Genomic DNA, 14484 nt, shown 5'->3' on the forward strand with positions numbered 1-14484 from the left:
ATTTCCAACTTTTGGTCATTTTTTTTGCAAGAATGAGATAGTACAAATATTACATAGGATGTACACTAATAAAAGTATTCATTCACCTGAAATTCGTATAAAATCGTATTCAGCTGAAAACCCTCGTTACAAATTAACAAAAACTTTTCCAATTCTGTAGGGTTCGGTTGCCAACACTGTGTCTATGAAATCTGTGCTTTAGTTCAGGATCTGACTGGTTAATAATTAATTGGTGTTTCTACTGCGCGTCTGTTCTTTATTTGCACCAATAAGGGGCGCATGTAACTTGTAGTCTAAGAGCCCACATAAGTGTTTCTACCTCCGATCCGCTGGGGGTCGTCGTATGAATTGCTTAGATTTCGCAACCGGGCTCGACACACTGGCGCTCTAGGCATCCGTGCGCATGCGCAGAACTGCTCATGGCGAGGGGGCGGGGGCGTCAGGCCCGGACTGCGCAGGCGTTCGAGTGAGCGCGCGGAGGAGGTTCGTGAGAGCGCAGTGAGGCGGCTCACGCTGCCGGCGCTGTGGCTGGGCGGGCGGTGTTGGGACTCGGGGGAGCCACAGGTGAATTCTGCGTGTCTGCAGCTGGTTGGAGATGCCCGGCCGGGGCGTGCACCCGGAGGACAGCGCTGTGCCGGTCCCCGCCGGCGGCCCGACCCCGCACAAGGAGGATCTTTGCAACAAGGTGGGCGTGGGACGCAGCGAGCAGGCCTCCGGGGCTGAGGACCCGGCGCCCTGGGCAACCCAGAGAGGGCCGGCCTCGGCTTTGCGCTGCTCTGCTGTTGGTAGCAGTTGGCGCTTCCCCTTCCCTGGAAGTAGTCGCGCTAAGCGTCTTGTGGGCTGAGTTTCCGCGGCCCTCCCAGATCTGTTGCTCACCCCTTCCGTTACCCCTGCCAGCGGCATGGGCTCATCCTTGACGTCGGTCTGCACCTGAAACCCACTTCGGGTACGAGTGTGACTTTCGTCCCGCGGACGCACGCTCTTACGTCCCCGAACGAGCCGCCCTCATCGGCTGCCCCGGGACCCCGCAAAGGGCTTCCTCGCCCACCTGCTGCCTTCTCTGTTCCCCGCTGTAGCCGCCCTAAACCTCGCACACCTGATTGTCACTCCTCTGCGGAGAAAGAGGGGGAGGGGAGCCACTGTGATACTGACCTGAACTGCCGGAAACAGGTGCAACCTTTAAACGTGTGGAGGAGGGAGTTTAGTGTCCTGCATTCTTCACTGGTTCTGCCCCAAGCTAGTGGTGGTGTCTTGGACGGGCCTCTCTGTTCTCTCTGCGTCACGGCTTCCTTCTTTGGTGGGAAGTGAAATGCAGACCTGACATCCCTAAACTGCACAAGAAAGCACTGTGGTACAAGTGTTAAGTCTCAAGGAGGGGGAGGGTATAGTTTCAACCTTGGAAGTCAGCCTTATCCAGTCCCTTCTGCAGCTGTGTCAGCCCGGGAGACAACAAGGTGCACACTCATGGGGCAGGGGGTGAATTTGCAAAATACGGCCCACTGTGACTGCTGCCGACCTATGGCAGATCCTTCAAGTGTGTGGTGTGGCATAAAGATCCTACATTTGCTTTTAGAGGCGCTGGTGATGTTAGGTAATGGATCGTGTTCATAAAATAGCCAGTTACTAGGAAGTTTGCGCTTACTTGAGTTCTCTCCTGCAATTGAAAAGTGAAGCCAGCACTGTGCAAAGAAGACTGATGCAAAGACAGGGGGATTTAGAACTACTTGATTATAAGGAATGTCTAGCCGCACCATTTAGTACATAAATCGTGTGAGACCGGCATTACTTCTGGTGCATATCGTCTGTGTAGGCCTTGTTCAGTAACCGTGGCCACAGGCATGAAGGCCAGTTACCTGCATCAAACCCACTGGCAGGGCTCCGTGGGTTGCGTGACATTTAGATGTCTAATGCCCATTTCCCCCTCCACCTGTGCACACACATAGTCTGGAAAGAATCTTCTCAGACTGCGCATTTGAACAGTCAACACATGATACCTTCTTACGCCATCTGTCTAATTTTAAAGCTGTCATCTAATTGAGCATGTTTTTAAGAGTTAAAATTCTGTTTTAAGAGTTTCTCTTTATTTCAATAGATTAAAGAACAAAAAGTTGTTGTGGATGAACTTTCTAACCTGAAGAAAAACAGGGTGAGTTATAGAAATTCTGGATAGTATGTGGGAAGCTTGGTTCTATTTATGTTATATAAAATCATAAAAGTTGTATGGAAGGTTTATATAAAAGTTGACACGTTTTCGGCATCTCTTTAAATTGCAAAAGCCCAGTGTCTACGTTTATATTAAACTGTACATACATAGATCTCATAAAACTGAAGATGTCTCTTCCTTTTCATATGCCACTTACACGACCTTTAAAGCTAATGACGCAGATTGGATTTTGGTATCTTCAAGCTGTACCACTAATGTAACTATTTTATGCTTGAATTTAGTGTTTATTTTTGAAATAAATGAACTTTAAGTTTATTGAGAAGAAACTATTCCTTAAAGTAAATGTTGAACAAAAAATTACTTCTCTCACCCCCCGGAAATCTTCTCAGTGCTTAGCATTATTTTTAAATGCAATTTCTGTCTATATATTCATAAGCAAGCCATCTTTATTGCTTCATGTGTAGTTATACATTAAACTACATTAAAATTACATAACATTAAAATTACATTTTAATGTTCAGGAATAAATGACTTTGAGCTCTTTCAAGCGCCTAAAGGTTATAACTGACAGATTAGACATTTGTGATATTGTTGTCAGCTACAAAGATGTCCGTCACAACACTGATCTATAATACTTGAGGGACAGTAATACCTTAAATGTCTAACATTTGAGGATTGAGCAAATAAACTGTAGTATGTCATACGATGATATTGTAAAGGAATACATATTGATAAGAAAGAGTGTTCTTGATATAGTCATTGCAAAACTACAGATGATAGTAGAAGCCTTTTTTATTAAAATAACAGTGGTATTATGGTTTACATAGGGAAAAAAACAAGTTTCACCTCACTGGTAATGGTAATAGTGTCTGGGTGGCAGGATGGTTGATAACTTTTATTTGTCTCTTTGTTATCTGTATTTACTAAAGTATATTCCTAAAGTTTACAAGTATGTAATAGTAAGATTCAAAGATTTGACATCTTTTTAGATCATATCTTGATTTTGGCCTAAATTATGTTTTGCAGAGAGTATATAGGCAACAGCAGAACAGCAATATATTCTTCCTGGCAGATCGCACAGAGATGCTTTCTGAAAGCAAGAGTAAGTTGGGTTCCTCTTTGTTTTCAGATTTTATATGAGGGGTGGGGAAACATCCAGCCCGTTGGCTGCATAAGGCCCACCAACTCATTTGGTCTGGTCCTGCCAAGGCAACTGTAAGTGAATTCGAAATTCGATAAATCTATAGCAGGCTGATTTTTAAGGTGATGGTTTTGTGTGGCCCACAAATGAAGTTATAAATGTTCAAATGGCCCTTGGCAGAATAAAAGTTCCCCAGCCATGTCTTACATGGGAAGACACAAACAGTCCTTTTTTGACTCATGGTTGTGCCTCAGTTGTACTGTCTATATCTGAATGTTTAAATATTTCTAAATACTAATGCAGTGATCCCATTTTCTCTTAGTTAGTCTTCCAATGATGAAGCTACAGTAAAAATAAATAAATAAATAAAAGATCTGTAGGACATGTTAGAAAGCAGTCATCACTAACGTACTTTAGATCTGAAAATCATTCTACCACTTTTTACCATTGTGACTTTGGGGGAAATACCTTGAGCCTCCAAAGTCCTTTGGGATTTAAGTAAGAGTGTGTATGAGTAGTCCTTATCTAAGTGCCTGGGCCAAAATAAACACTCAGCAAACAGAAACTAGTTTTCTAAAAGCTAAACATTCTTTGCTCATGGCCTGTTGTATGTTACTATTGGTGCTAGCACAGTGGATATACTCTTGATAGTTTTATCCTGGTAAATATCTTGTATTTACCCTATGACTTACTAGGTAAAAGTCCAAGGGTAGTTTTGTAAAAAATTCTTTTCTTAAAAAAAAAAAATTGTTTTATATATATGAAAGGGACAGAGTTACAGAGAAATCTGCCATCTGCTGGTTCATCTCCCAAATGCCTGCCACAACCAGGGATGGACTAGGTCCAAGCCAGGGCTGGGAACCCACTCCTGGTCTCCCAAGTGGGTGACAGAGACCTAGCTACTTGACCCATCATCTGCTGCATCCCACATTATTGGAGACTTGAACCCAGGGACTCCACTGTGGGCAGGCATCCCAAGTGGGTCTTTTTTTTTTTAAGATTTATTTATTTGAAAGGCAGAGTGACAAAGAGAGGGGTAGAGATAGAAAGTTATCTTTTGGGGCCAACACTGTGGCTCAGCGGGTTAATACCCTAGCCTAAGGTGCCAACATCCCATATGGGCGTTGATTCGAGTCCCAGCTGCTCTACTTCCCATCCAGCTCTCTGCTACGGCCTGGGAAAGCAGTAGAAGATGGCCAAAGTCCTTGGACCCCTGAACCTGTGTAGGGGACCTGGAAGAAGCTCCTGGCTTTGGATCGGCGCAGCTCCGGCCATTGTGTCCAATTGGGGAGTGAACCATCAGATGGAAGACCTCTCTCTCTCTCTCTCTGCCCCTGCTCTCTCTCTCTCTGACTTTAGAAAAAAGAAAGTTATCTTTCATCTACTAGTTTACTCCCCAAATGCCCACAATAGTCAGGACTAGGGCAGGCAAAGCCAGGAACCCAGAAACCAAGTCTCCTGCCTGAGTAGCAGGCACCCAGGTACTGAACCACCACCTGCTGCCTCCCAGGCACATTAACAGGAAGTTGGATTGGAAACAGGCTGGACCTGATCCCATGGCCTCCAGCACGGGATGAAGGTATCCGAAGCAGCAGTTGAACCTGTTGTATCACAGTGCGTACCCCTCAAGCATCATCTTAACAGCTACAACAAACACTTCCCCCCAAGAATTTTTATTTTACTTAGTATTTCTTTGGTCCCCCTTTCACAGATATATTGGATGAATTGAAAAAAGAATACCAAGAAATAGAAAATTCCGAGAAGACCAGTATCAAGAAATAGCCAACCTGATTTCACATCATCATGTGTGGCATTTGCTGTTCTGTAAGCTTTTCTGTCGAACACTGCAGAAAAGATTTGAAAGAAGATTTACTGTATAATCTTAAACGCCGGGGTCCTGACAGCAGTAAACAGTTGTTCAAATGTGATATGAACTACCAGTGTGTGTTTTCTGGCCATGTCCTTCACTTGAGAGGTGTTTTGACTGCCCAGCCTGTGGAAGATGAAAGAGGCAATGTGTTCCTATGGAATGGAGAAGTCTTTAGTGGAATAAAGGTTGAAGAAACAGAGAATGATACTCAAATTATGTTTAATTATCTTTCCTCTTGTAAGAGTGAATCTGATATTATGTCCCTCTTCTCAGATGTCCAAGGTCCTTGGTCTTTTATATATTATCAAGCATCTAGTCACAGTTTATGGTTTGGTAGGGATTTTTTTGGTCGCCGTAGTTTGCTTTGGCATTTTAATACTTTGGACAAGAGTTTCTGCCTCTCTTCAGTTGGCCCCCAGACATCTGGAGTGGCAAATCAGTGGCAAGAAGTTCCAGCATCTGGAATTTTCAGAATTGATCTCCAGTCTGCTGCCATGGCCAAACATGTAAGGTTGCAGTTGTATCCTTGGGAATGTATTTCTAGGGAGAATGCTACTGAAGAGTGTGATAAGAGCCTGGCTCACGCTTCAGCAGCCTTGCCAACATTTGTATCAGTGGTGGCAAATGAAGCCAAACTACATCTTGGAACGCCTATTTCTCCTTTAAATATGACGTTGCCGCAGGCTCCATTGGCGACTCATTGCAGTAGCATTTCCAGTATCCCACCCTCAAGAGAGACCCTTCAGGTCTCCCTTACTGATGGACACATGAAAGAAGTAGTTGAGAAGTTCATTGATGTCCTTAGTGTCGCAGTCAAGAGACGTGTCTTGTGTTTACAGAGGGATGAAAACCCCGTACCAAATGGAGTTTTGAAGACGGGTGATAGGAAAGCCAATGTTGCGATCCTGTTTTCTGGAGGCATCGATTCCATGGTTATTGCTACCCTTGCTGATCGTCATATTCCTTTAGGTGAACCAATTGATCTCCTGAATGTAGCTTTCATGACTAAAGAAAAGACCGTTCCAAGTAGCCGTAACAAAAGAACGAGTAAACAGAGAAGTCATGAAATGCCTTCTGAGGCGTTCTCGGAAGGTACTGCTGCCCGTGGTGCTGATGGTCCTGATGAGAAATACAGTGTGCCAGACAGAGTCACAGGAAAGGCAGGACTAAAGGAGCTGCAAGCTGTTAACCCTTCTCGAATGTGGAATTTTGTTGAAATTAATGTTTCTCTGGAAGAACTGCAACAGTTAAGAAGAACTCAAATATGTCACTTAGTTCAGCCCCTGGATACGGTTTTGGATGATAGCATTGGCTGTGCAGTCTGGTTTGCTTCCAGAGGAACTGGCAGGCTAGTGACTCAGCATGAAGTGAAGTCCTATCAGAGCAGTGCAAAGGTATGGCCCGGTAGTTGTGCTTGTAAGAATTTCTGAGACCGAATTTTGACCCTTAAAGGTTTTAGCAGTATAGCATATTTTAGCTGCATTTAAGTTATAGTACAACGTATGTGGGTACTTCAAATAAATTTGTGGAAAAGTGGAATTAAAACATAAACTTATTTTGGCACAAAGAAACTTAAATCCATGCCTAGTTATTTCATAATGTGCATGTTCCATGAACTTTTTGAATACCCTTCATCAATGACTTCTTAAAAGCTGGGCATAGTTTACTAGTCTATGACTTGTGATTTTTCTCCAAAAGTAGGGTTATAATTTTTATTCTCTTTTTCTGCAGTATAATAGATGGTATTCTTATGTGGATTTCTTTAAACTTGTGTAGGTAGTTCTCACTGGAATTGGTGCAGATGAGCAACTTGCAGGTTATTCCCGTCATCGTGTTCGCTTCCAGACACATGGGCCAGAAGGACTGAATAAGGAAATAGCGATGGAACTGGGTCGAATTTCTTCTAGAAATCTTGGTCGTGATGACAGAGTAATTGGTGATCATGGAAAAGAAGCAAGGTAATTCTAATTATGTGTTAAGTTATTTTTGTAAAAATAGTAGACTGAAAAAGGAGACTGAAGTTCCTTTTTGGAAACTGAATGAGTGGCAGAAGCAGCAATAGTATTTTGGCTTTATGTTACAAACACAGCAAAGCTAGGATGAGCCACAGGAGCCATGGTTTTCCAGAACTCATTCTCCAAAAACATTTCTCTCAATGAAGTTCAAAGGCAGTATGATGGGGTGAGCACTATGGCATAGCAGGTGAAGCCTCTGCCAGCAATGCCAGGATCCCACATGAGCACTAGTTTGTGTCTCAGCTGCTCCCTGCTAATGGCCTGGGAACAGCAGTGGAGAATGGCCCAAGTACTTGGGCTCCTGTTACCCACATTTGAGGCTTGGAAAAAGCTCCTGGCTCCTGGCTTTGGCCTGGCCCAGCCCCAGTCATTGTGGCCATCTGGGGAGTGAACCATGAAAATTGCGTAACTCTTCTTTCTCTGTAATTCTGACTTTCAAGTAAATAAAAAATCTTAAAAAAACAAAAGTATGATGACATGACTGTGTTTAAAACTATTATGAAAAAGACTAAAAGTCCAACTGAGATAAGAGAAGGTTCTTAAAGGGTTTTGTTTTGCTTTAAATGTTTGTTTTCTTTCCTATACGGATATAAGCCTCATCCCAAGTTTTCTCTTGCAGTGCTGTTGAGCCTGCTTTGTCTCTGTGTACACCACAGGGATTTATTTTTGCCTACAGCATACTTCTGATGCTAGCAGACAAGTTGAATAAAATGTTTTGAAATGTTAAGGATAAAGGAAGATAGAACATTCAGTTAAAGAGTAAGAATCTGTTCAAGCAGTTAATTTATTAAGTGGTAGTTTATCACAAGGGTACAAGAATGCACGAACAGGGAATCCAGGTAAACTTCATGGGGATTAGATTCATAATTGCTGCTCACTCACTCTCTCTCTGTCTCTCTATCTCTCTCTGACTTTTGGTCTCTTGTCTCTACTTCAGTCGTTTCCATTTCCCACTAAATCGTGATTGACACAGTTGGCAGTGTTGTCAGTCCTGACACTTGTAAAATTTTGACTGTTACATCATTATTCTCTCATAATCTGATATTTCATTATAAACAGATAACTTAATACCACAATTCAAAGTCTATAAACCCCTTTACGTTTGAAGAGTGAGAGAGAGGGGATAGAGGGAAGGAAGGAAGAAAGAGAAAGAATTAGAAAGGAATTCAGTCTGTTATTTTAGCTAGGTCTAAGAGAGAGGATCTGTTTTCTCTAGTAAAAGCAGTTAATTCCTTAATTCCAAAGGTCAAATATGAGATGTTATGTTATACTAAGATAAAAAGGCACATGAAGAATGTTTAAAACAGCTCTTATAGAGAGGGAACATTGTGGTAGAGCAGGTTAGGATGCCTACAACCCATACTAGAATTCATGGCTCATGGCTTCAGTCTGGCCCAGCCTCAGCTGTCCCAAGCAGCTCGGGAATGAACCAGCAGATGAAAGAACTCTCCGTCCACCTCTCTGTTGCTCTGCCTTTAAAATAAAAATAAACAAACTTTTTTAAAAAGAACTTAATTTTTTAAAAAGCCAGTGTAGAATTGTGGTATTAAAAACTACATTATAGTGGTTAGCTCTAAACAATTTATTATGTAGGTATATGTAGTAACAGATTTATCTATTTATTTTGCTTTTACAATGCTTTTTTTATATGTAAAATATCCCTGTAACAAATATCTTTATCCTTTCCAGTCTCTCTACTCAAGCCAGAATAAAATGTAATGAAATGGCCGGCGCCGTGGCTCAACAGGCTAATCCTAGCGGCGCCGGCGCACCGGGTTCTAGTCCCGGTCGGGGCGCCAGATTCTGTCCCGGTTGCCACTCTTCCAGGCCAGCTCTCTGCTGTGGCCAGGGAGTGCAGTGGAGGATGGCCTCAAGTGCTTGGGCCCTGCACCCCATGGGAGACCAGGAGAAGCACCTGGCTCCTGCCTTTGGATCAGCGCGGTGCACCAGCCGCGGTGCACCAGCCGCAGTGCGCCAGCTGCAGTGCGCCAGCCGCGGCGGCCGTTGGAGGGTGAACCAATGGCAAAGGAAGACCTTTCTCTCTGTCTCTCTCTCTCACTGTCCACTCTGCCTGTCAAAAAGTAAAAAAAAAAAAAAAAAGAAAAGAAAGAAAGAAATGGAAACACTAGTGTAACTATCTTGCATTTTGAGAAATTGGTAGGAAAGAGATGTTAACATATTTAAACAAAAAGGAACAGATTTTAAATCTTTGTTCAGTTATACCAATTTGTCAACATTGGAATGATTAAATGTAAACATTTTAGTGTTTTATAAATTCAGAGATATGGAGCCCTTCTGTATTGGTTTCATATCCCTAAAGTTCAGTTTCTTTAGACATGATAAAAACCAGACACAGATGAAGATTAAATGGTTAACTAATATGCTTGTTTTCAAATTTGGAATTACTGAAAACCATACACCTCATTTATTTGAGACTTAAATTTAAAATGCCATAGGTATGAAACACTTTTTTAATATAATTTTTGTCATGTTATCTTTAATAGATTGATTTTATTTTTATGTAGTGATATTGTCTGTCTCTTTTAGATTTCCCTTCCTGGATGAAAATGTTGTCTCCTTTCTAAATTCCCTACCCATCTGGGAAAAGGTAAACCTGACTCTACCCCGAGGAATTGGTGAGAAACTAATTTTACGTCTGGCAGCTGTGGAACTCGGCCTTACAGCCTCTGCTCTCCTGCCAAAGCGGGCCATGCAGTTTGGATCCAGAATTGCAAAAATGGAAAACAGTAATGAAAAGGCATCTGATAAGTGTGGAAGGCTCCAAATTATTTCCTTAGAAAACCTTTCTTTTGAAAAGGAAGTTGAATCCTAATATGATTTCAGAATGTTAACAGTATTTACTGAATGACAGTTATGTAAAAATAAAATATCTAGCTGCTTTATTGTTGTGTAAAATAGTGGTTTTTAAGTTCATTAGGTAAGTTTTTACCTTTCAGGTCACAGAGCTCCTAAATCTTAAATTTCCTGGGTAGTAGCAATGTCTTTTATTATTCCTAGGGAGCCCCCTTTGAGTCACCTTGGTTTATGCCGATCATGTGACTTACTGTGGGGTCCCTAGATAGCCTCACGATGGGTTTGGTCATCAGAAAGACCAAATGAGTAGAGGGTTTGAACTTTCCACCCCACTCACGACCTCTAGGAAGGGGGATGGGGGACTACAAATCAATCTCTGTAGAAACTCTGGAACAAGATTTGCTGAGCTTCCCATTTGCTGCACACTTGGAAGTACTGGGAGAATGACATGCCCAGAGAGGGTGTGGACACTCCCTGCACAACCCCACCCCCACTAATACCTTGCCTTGTGCATCTGTTCATCTGGCTATTCCTGAATTGTATACTTTACAGGTAAATGTAAGTGCAGTGTTTCCTTGAGTTTTGTAAGCTTTTCTAACAAATTACTGAATCTGAGGATGGAGTCACTGTAACCCTTTTTTTTTTTTTTAAGATTTATTTATTTACTTGAAAGAGTTACACAGAGAGAGAAGGAGAGGCAGAGAGAGAGAAGTCTTCCATCTGTTGGTTCACTCCCCAGATGACCGCAGTGGCTGGAGCTGTGCCGATCCGAAGCCAGGAGCTTCCTCCAGGTCTCCCACATGGGGGCAGGGGCCCAAGGACTTGGGCCATCTTCCACTGCTTTCCCCAGCCAAGATCGGAAGTGGAGCAGCCGGGAGTCGAACCGGCGCTCATTTGGGATGCTGGCGCTCATTTGGGATGCCGGCACTGCAAGCGACAGCTTTACCTGCTACGCCACAGTGCCAGCCCCCACTGTAACCCTTTTTATAGCTGGTTGATCAGAAGAACTAGAGGTAACAAACCAGCAGTTGGCATCTAAAGTGAGAGCAGCCTTGTGGGACTGAACTCTTTAACTTGTGTGATGTTAACAGTAACTCCAGGTAGATGATTAGAATTTAATTAAGTTATAGGACATTTGTTTTCCCAGGCTAACACTCTTCATGGTAGCTGCATCTAGAAATAACTCAGTTTGCTGGTGTTATCAGAGACCATGGTTTAGACAGGGCTCCCGTTTGACAGATGAGAGAACTAAGGTCTTGAGAAGCTAAACAGTTTGCCTGAAGTTCACACTCCTGAGCAGTACTTTTATTACATCTTTTTAGGCAGCTCATTTCCCACTCAGAACTTTAATGACTATTTATGTTGTCCTATCCACAAATCTCCAGCCTTTCTCTTTACCTCATAGCTCATGACCTGAGCTTTTCACAGAAAGATTAAAGTTGTCAGGCCAAGAACTGTACAACACCAGATTTTTTTTTTCTTTAAACAATAGAAATTTATTGCTCAAAGTTCTGGAAACTGGAAATCCAATATCAAGGTGTCAGGTTAGTTTCTCCTGAGATTTCTGTCTTTGGCTTGCAAGTGGGCACCTTTTCTGTGCTGTCACATGAGTTTTGTGTGTTTATGTGCAACACCCAACACCCGGTCTTCTAAGTCCCCTGTAGCTACACCAATGCTTTTCTTTCCTGCCATAAGAAAAGGAAGAGGGTCTTCACCCATTAGAAGGCTATGTCTCTGCTTGTTCTCTACCCCAACCCATCGTGCTTTTCAGGAAGCTTACACTCCTCTCTCCAGTATCTTCAGACTCTAATGAAACCTTCCCGTAGTGATTGTTGAGTTATAGTCAATGCCAAGTTCAAATGTGCTTTCCTGGTCTTTTCTTCCATCTTCTCTATACCTCTTGGCTTTCATGTACCTTTTTGTCTGTTAGTTTCACTCAGTCCTTGGGGCCGGCACCGTGGCTCACTTGGTTAATCCTCCACCTGTGGTGCTGGCATCCCATATGAGCACCGGCTCTAGTCCCAGCTGCTCCTCTTCCGTCCAGCTCTCTGCTGTGGCCCAGGAAGGCAGTGGAGGACGGCCCAAGTGTTTGGTCCCTGCACCCGCATGGGAGACCGGGAGGAAGCACCTGGCTCCTGGCTTCAGATTGGCACAGCGCTGGCCATAGCAGCCATTTGGGGAGTGAACCAGCGGAAGGAAGACACCCCTCCCCCCCCGCTGTCTAACTCTGTCAAATAAATAAAAAATCTTAAAAAAAAAAAAAAGATTTCCACTCAGTCCTGACATCCACCCACATTACTGGACCATTAATCACCATACCAATAACACTGTTTGAGATTTATCACTAATTAGGCTTATCCTTTCTGAATCTGACCACACTCTGATTTTTTAAATCATAGTAAGAGGCTGGCGCCGTGGCTCCACAGGCTAATCCTCCGCCTTGCGGCGCCAGCACACCGGGTTCTAGTCCTGGTCGGGGCGCCGCATTCTGTCCCGGTTGCCCTGTTCCAGGCCAGCTCTCTGCTATGGCCCGGGAGTGCAGTGGAAGATGGCCCAAGTGCTTGGGCCCTGCACCCGCATGGGAGACCAGGAGAAGCACCTGGCTCCTGCCTTCGGATCAGCGCGGTGCCTCAGCGGCCATTGGAGGGTGAACCAATGGCAAAGGAAGACCTTTCTCTTGTCTGTCTCTCACTGTCCACTCTGCCTGTCAAAAAAAAAATCATAGAAATTTTATGGTAATAATATGGCTTGGATGTGATCTCCCTTCCCAAACTTTATTCAGGACTTTAATCCCTAATGTCAAATGTTAATGGTTTTGAGAGGGTGGAGACTTCTTATGGTGTTAGAGAGGTGGGGTCTTTGAGAAGTGATTGAAGTCAGTGGGCTAAGGCCCTGTGATTGAATCCTTGTGGTTTTGTAGAGGGAGAGATACCAGACACACATGTTCTGCTGTCTCTTGATGTGTGAAGCTGTGCACTACCTCAGGACTCTGTCATATGAGGTTTCTAGATCCTGCACCTCCAGAACCCTGAGCAAGAATAACTCTTCTTTATAAGGTAACCTGCCTCAGGTATTTCATTGTGGTACCTAAAAGCTGACTAACACAGATACCAACCACAGAACCTGTTATACACCTTTGATTTATTTCCTGGTAAATGCAATGTTCAAGCCAGACATAAGATATTACCTGCATAGCTTTTATCTCTTTATCTGAAAGCAAATAAAGTGTCCATGTGGTCCTGACCACTAAATTGACTTCACTTACATTGGGAGTAGATGCACTTAAGTGGTTTGCCCCATGGCCTACAGTTGGGTATAATTATCATTACTCTAACAATAGAGTTCAATACAAAAAACATGTCATTTATATACTACCATATAGTGTAGGCACTATTCTGTGAGCTTTATATGCATGTGTCAGTTTAGTCCATCGATCCTCAATGGAATTTCAAGGTCATCTGTTCCCATGGTATACTGTGAGTTTGTGCCTGCACAAACAAGCTCTTAATACACAAAGGGCGTGATTACGTACAGCCTTCTTGCTACTTAATCCTATAAACTCTGGGATGAAGTTTTATGTTAATCTTTAAGCAAAGGGACAACAAAAAACCCCTTTTAAGTAGAAAAGTTTGCATATAGGGTTCCACTTCATAGGTGCAAGCATTCACATTTCTGGGATGGCCTGACATCCCTTGCCCTAGAATGACAATCATATCTATTAATATTCACTAATTCCATAGTAGCTAAAACAATGACAAGGCTGTTGTGACACATTCTGCCCCAAACATTCACCAAGAACTGCCACACTGCCAGATTCCATGGGAGTCTCGGTTCCCAAATCCTTTGACCTGGCAGCAGCAGCAATGACACTGGCCGCACCCTTACTCTTGAAACACTTTTTGTGGCTTCTGGGGCCAATCTTGGTTTCCCTCCTGCCTTCCCAGCTGTTCTCTTATCGTCACCCTCTCTTACCTGACCTTTAGGTGTTTAATTTCTCAGGTATCCATCTGGGGTGCTCAGTCATTCTTTCTCGATGCTCTCACTTGATGATTTCAACCACTGTCCAACTTCAGTTTCCATAAGCCCACCCAATGTGTATGCATACTTCCTGCCTCATCTGCCATTCTTAGGCATAACCTAATGCATACCTGACAATTCCTAGGGTCAGCTATGTCCACAGGGGAACTCTGAACCTTGCCCTGACAGAAGTCTGAGTGTCACCTTGCACCCCCTTCTTTGCCAGTACCTCCCTACTCCATCTATTATACAGGCTATGCCTTGACTTCTCATATCATTCCCCTCAACTCCATTAGGATAAAGTTCAAAATCACTTAACTCAGGAGTCTGCATGACCTGTCCCTCACCTACTCACACAGCCTCTTTTGTGCCCACATCTCTGTTGGCTTCTAGAAATAACCACTTTCTTCAATTCCTTCTCACCTGCCGTTCCTTGTCCCTGCAAAGCTGCTTTGATTCTTTG

General features: G+C 43.3%; 2 protein-coding genes across 3 annotated transcripts; both read left to right on the top strand.

Annotated features, from left to right (window-relative positions):
• Positions 1-470: 470 nt before the first annotated feature.
• On the top strand, positions 471-5106 carry ASDURF (ASNSD1 upstream open reading frame). Its single transcript, XM_062189076.1, has 4 exons — positions 471-685; positions 2093-2146; positions 3191-3266; positions 5017-5106. Exons 1-4 carry the CDS (start codon positions 596-598, stop codon positions 5085-5087), a joined length of 291 nt encoding a protein of 96 aa, XP_062045060.1. The 5' UTR covers positions 471-595; the 3' UTR covers positions 5088-5106.
• Positions 5107-5108: 2 nt separating this feature from the next.
• ASNSD1 (asparagine synthetase domain containing 1) lies at positions 5109-10093 on the top strand. 2 transcript variants are annotated; one of them, XM_062189054.1, is made up of 3 exons: positions 5109-6569; positions 6952-7133; positions 9738-10093. In XM_062189054.1, the coding sequence occupies exons 1-3, from the start codon at positions 5109-5111 to the stop codon at positions 10021-10023; spliced, it is 1929 nt and encodes a 642-aa protein (XP_062045038.1). In that variant the 3' UTR covers positions 10024-10093. The 2 variants fall into 2 exon arrangements, with proteins under 2 accessions (XP_062045038.1, XP_062045047.1); XM_062189063.1 differs by having other exon boundaries at positions 9716-9793.
• The last annotated feature ends 4391 nt before the right edge of the window (positions 10094-14484 follow it).

This window comes from Lepus europaeus, chromosome 1 (assembly GCF_033115175.1).
Source record: "Lepus europaeus isolate LE1 chromosome 1, mLepTim1.pri, whole genome shotgun sequence".
Taxonomy (NCBI): domain Eukaryota; kingdom Metazoa; phylum Chordata; class Mammalia; order Lagomorpha; family Leporidae; genus Lepus; species Lepus europaeus.

Excerpts from the sequence above, each read along its gene's own strand:
- ASNSD1 (XM_062189054.1), top strand. The coding sequence starts at position 5,109 with ATGTGTGGCATTTGCTGTTCTGTAAGCTTTTCTGTCGAACACTGCAGA. Across the intron at positions 6,570-6,951 it reads CCTATCAGAGCAGTGCAAAG|GTAGTTCTCACTGGAATTGG; the intron begins GTATGGCCCGGT and ends AAACTTGTGTAG. Across the intron at positions 7,134-9,737 it reads GATCATGGAAAAGAAGCAAG|ATTTCCCTTCCTGGATGAAA; the intron begins GTAATTCTAATT and ends TGTCTCTTTTAG.
- ASDURF (XM_062189076.1), top strand. The coding sequence starts at position 596 with ATGCCCGGCCGGGGCGTGCACCCGGAGGACAGCGCTGTGCCGGTCCCC. Across the intron at positions 686-2,092 it reads AGGAGGATCTTTGCAACAAG|ATTAAAGAACAAAAAGTTGT; the intron begins GTGGGCGTGGGA and ends TTATTTCAATAG. Across the intron at positions 3,267-5,016 it reads GATGCTTTCTGAAAGCAAGA|ATATATTGGATGAATTGAAA; the intron begins GTAAGTTGGGTT and ends CCCCTTTCACAG.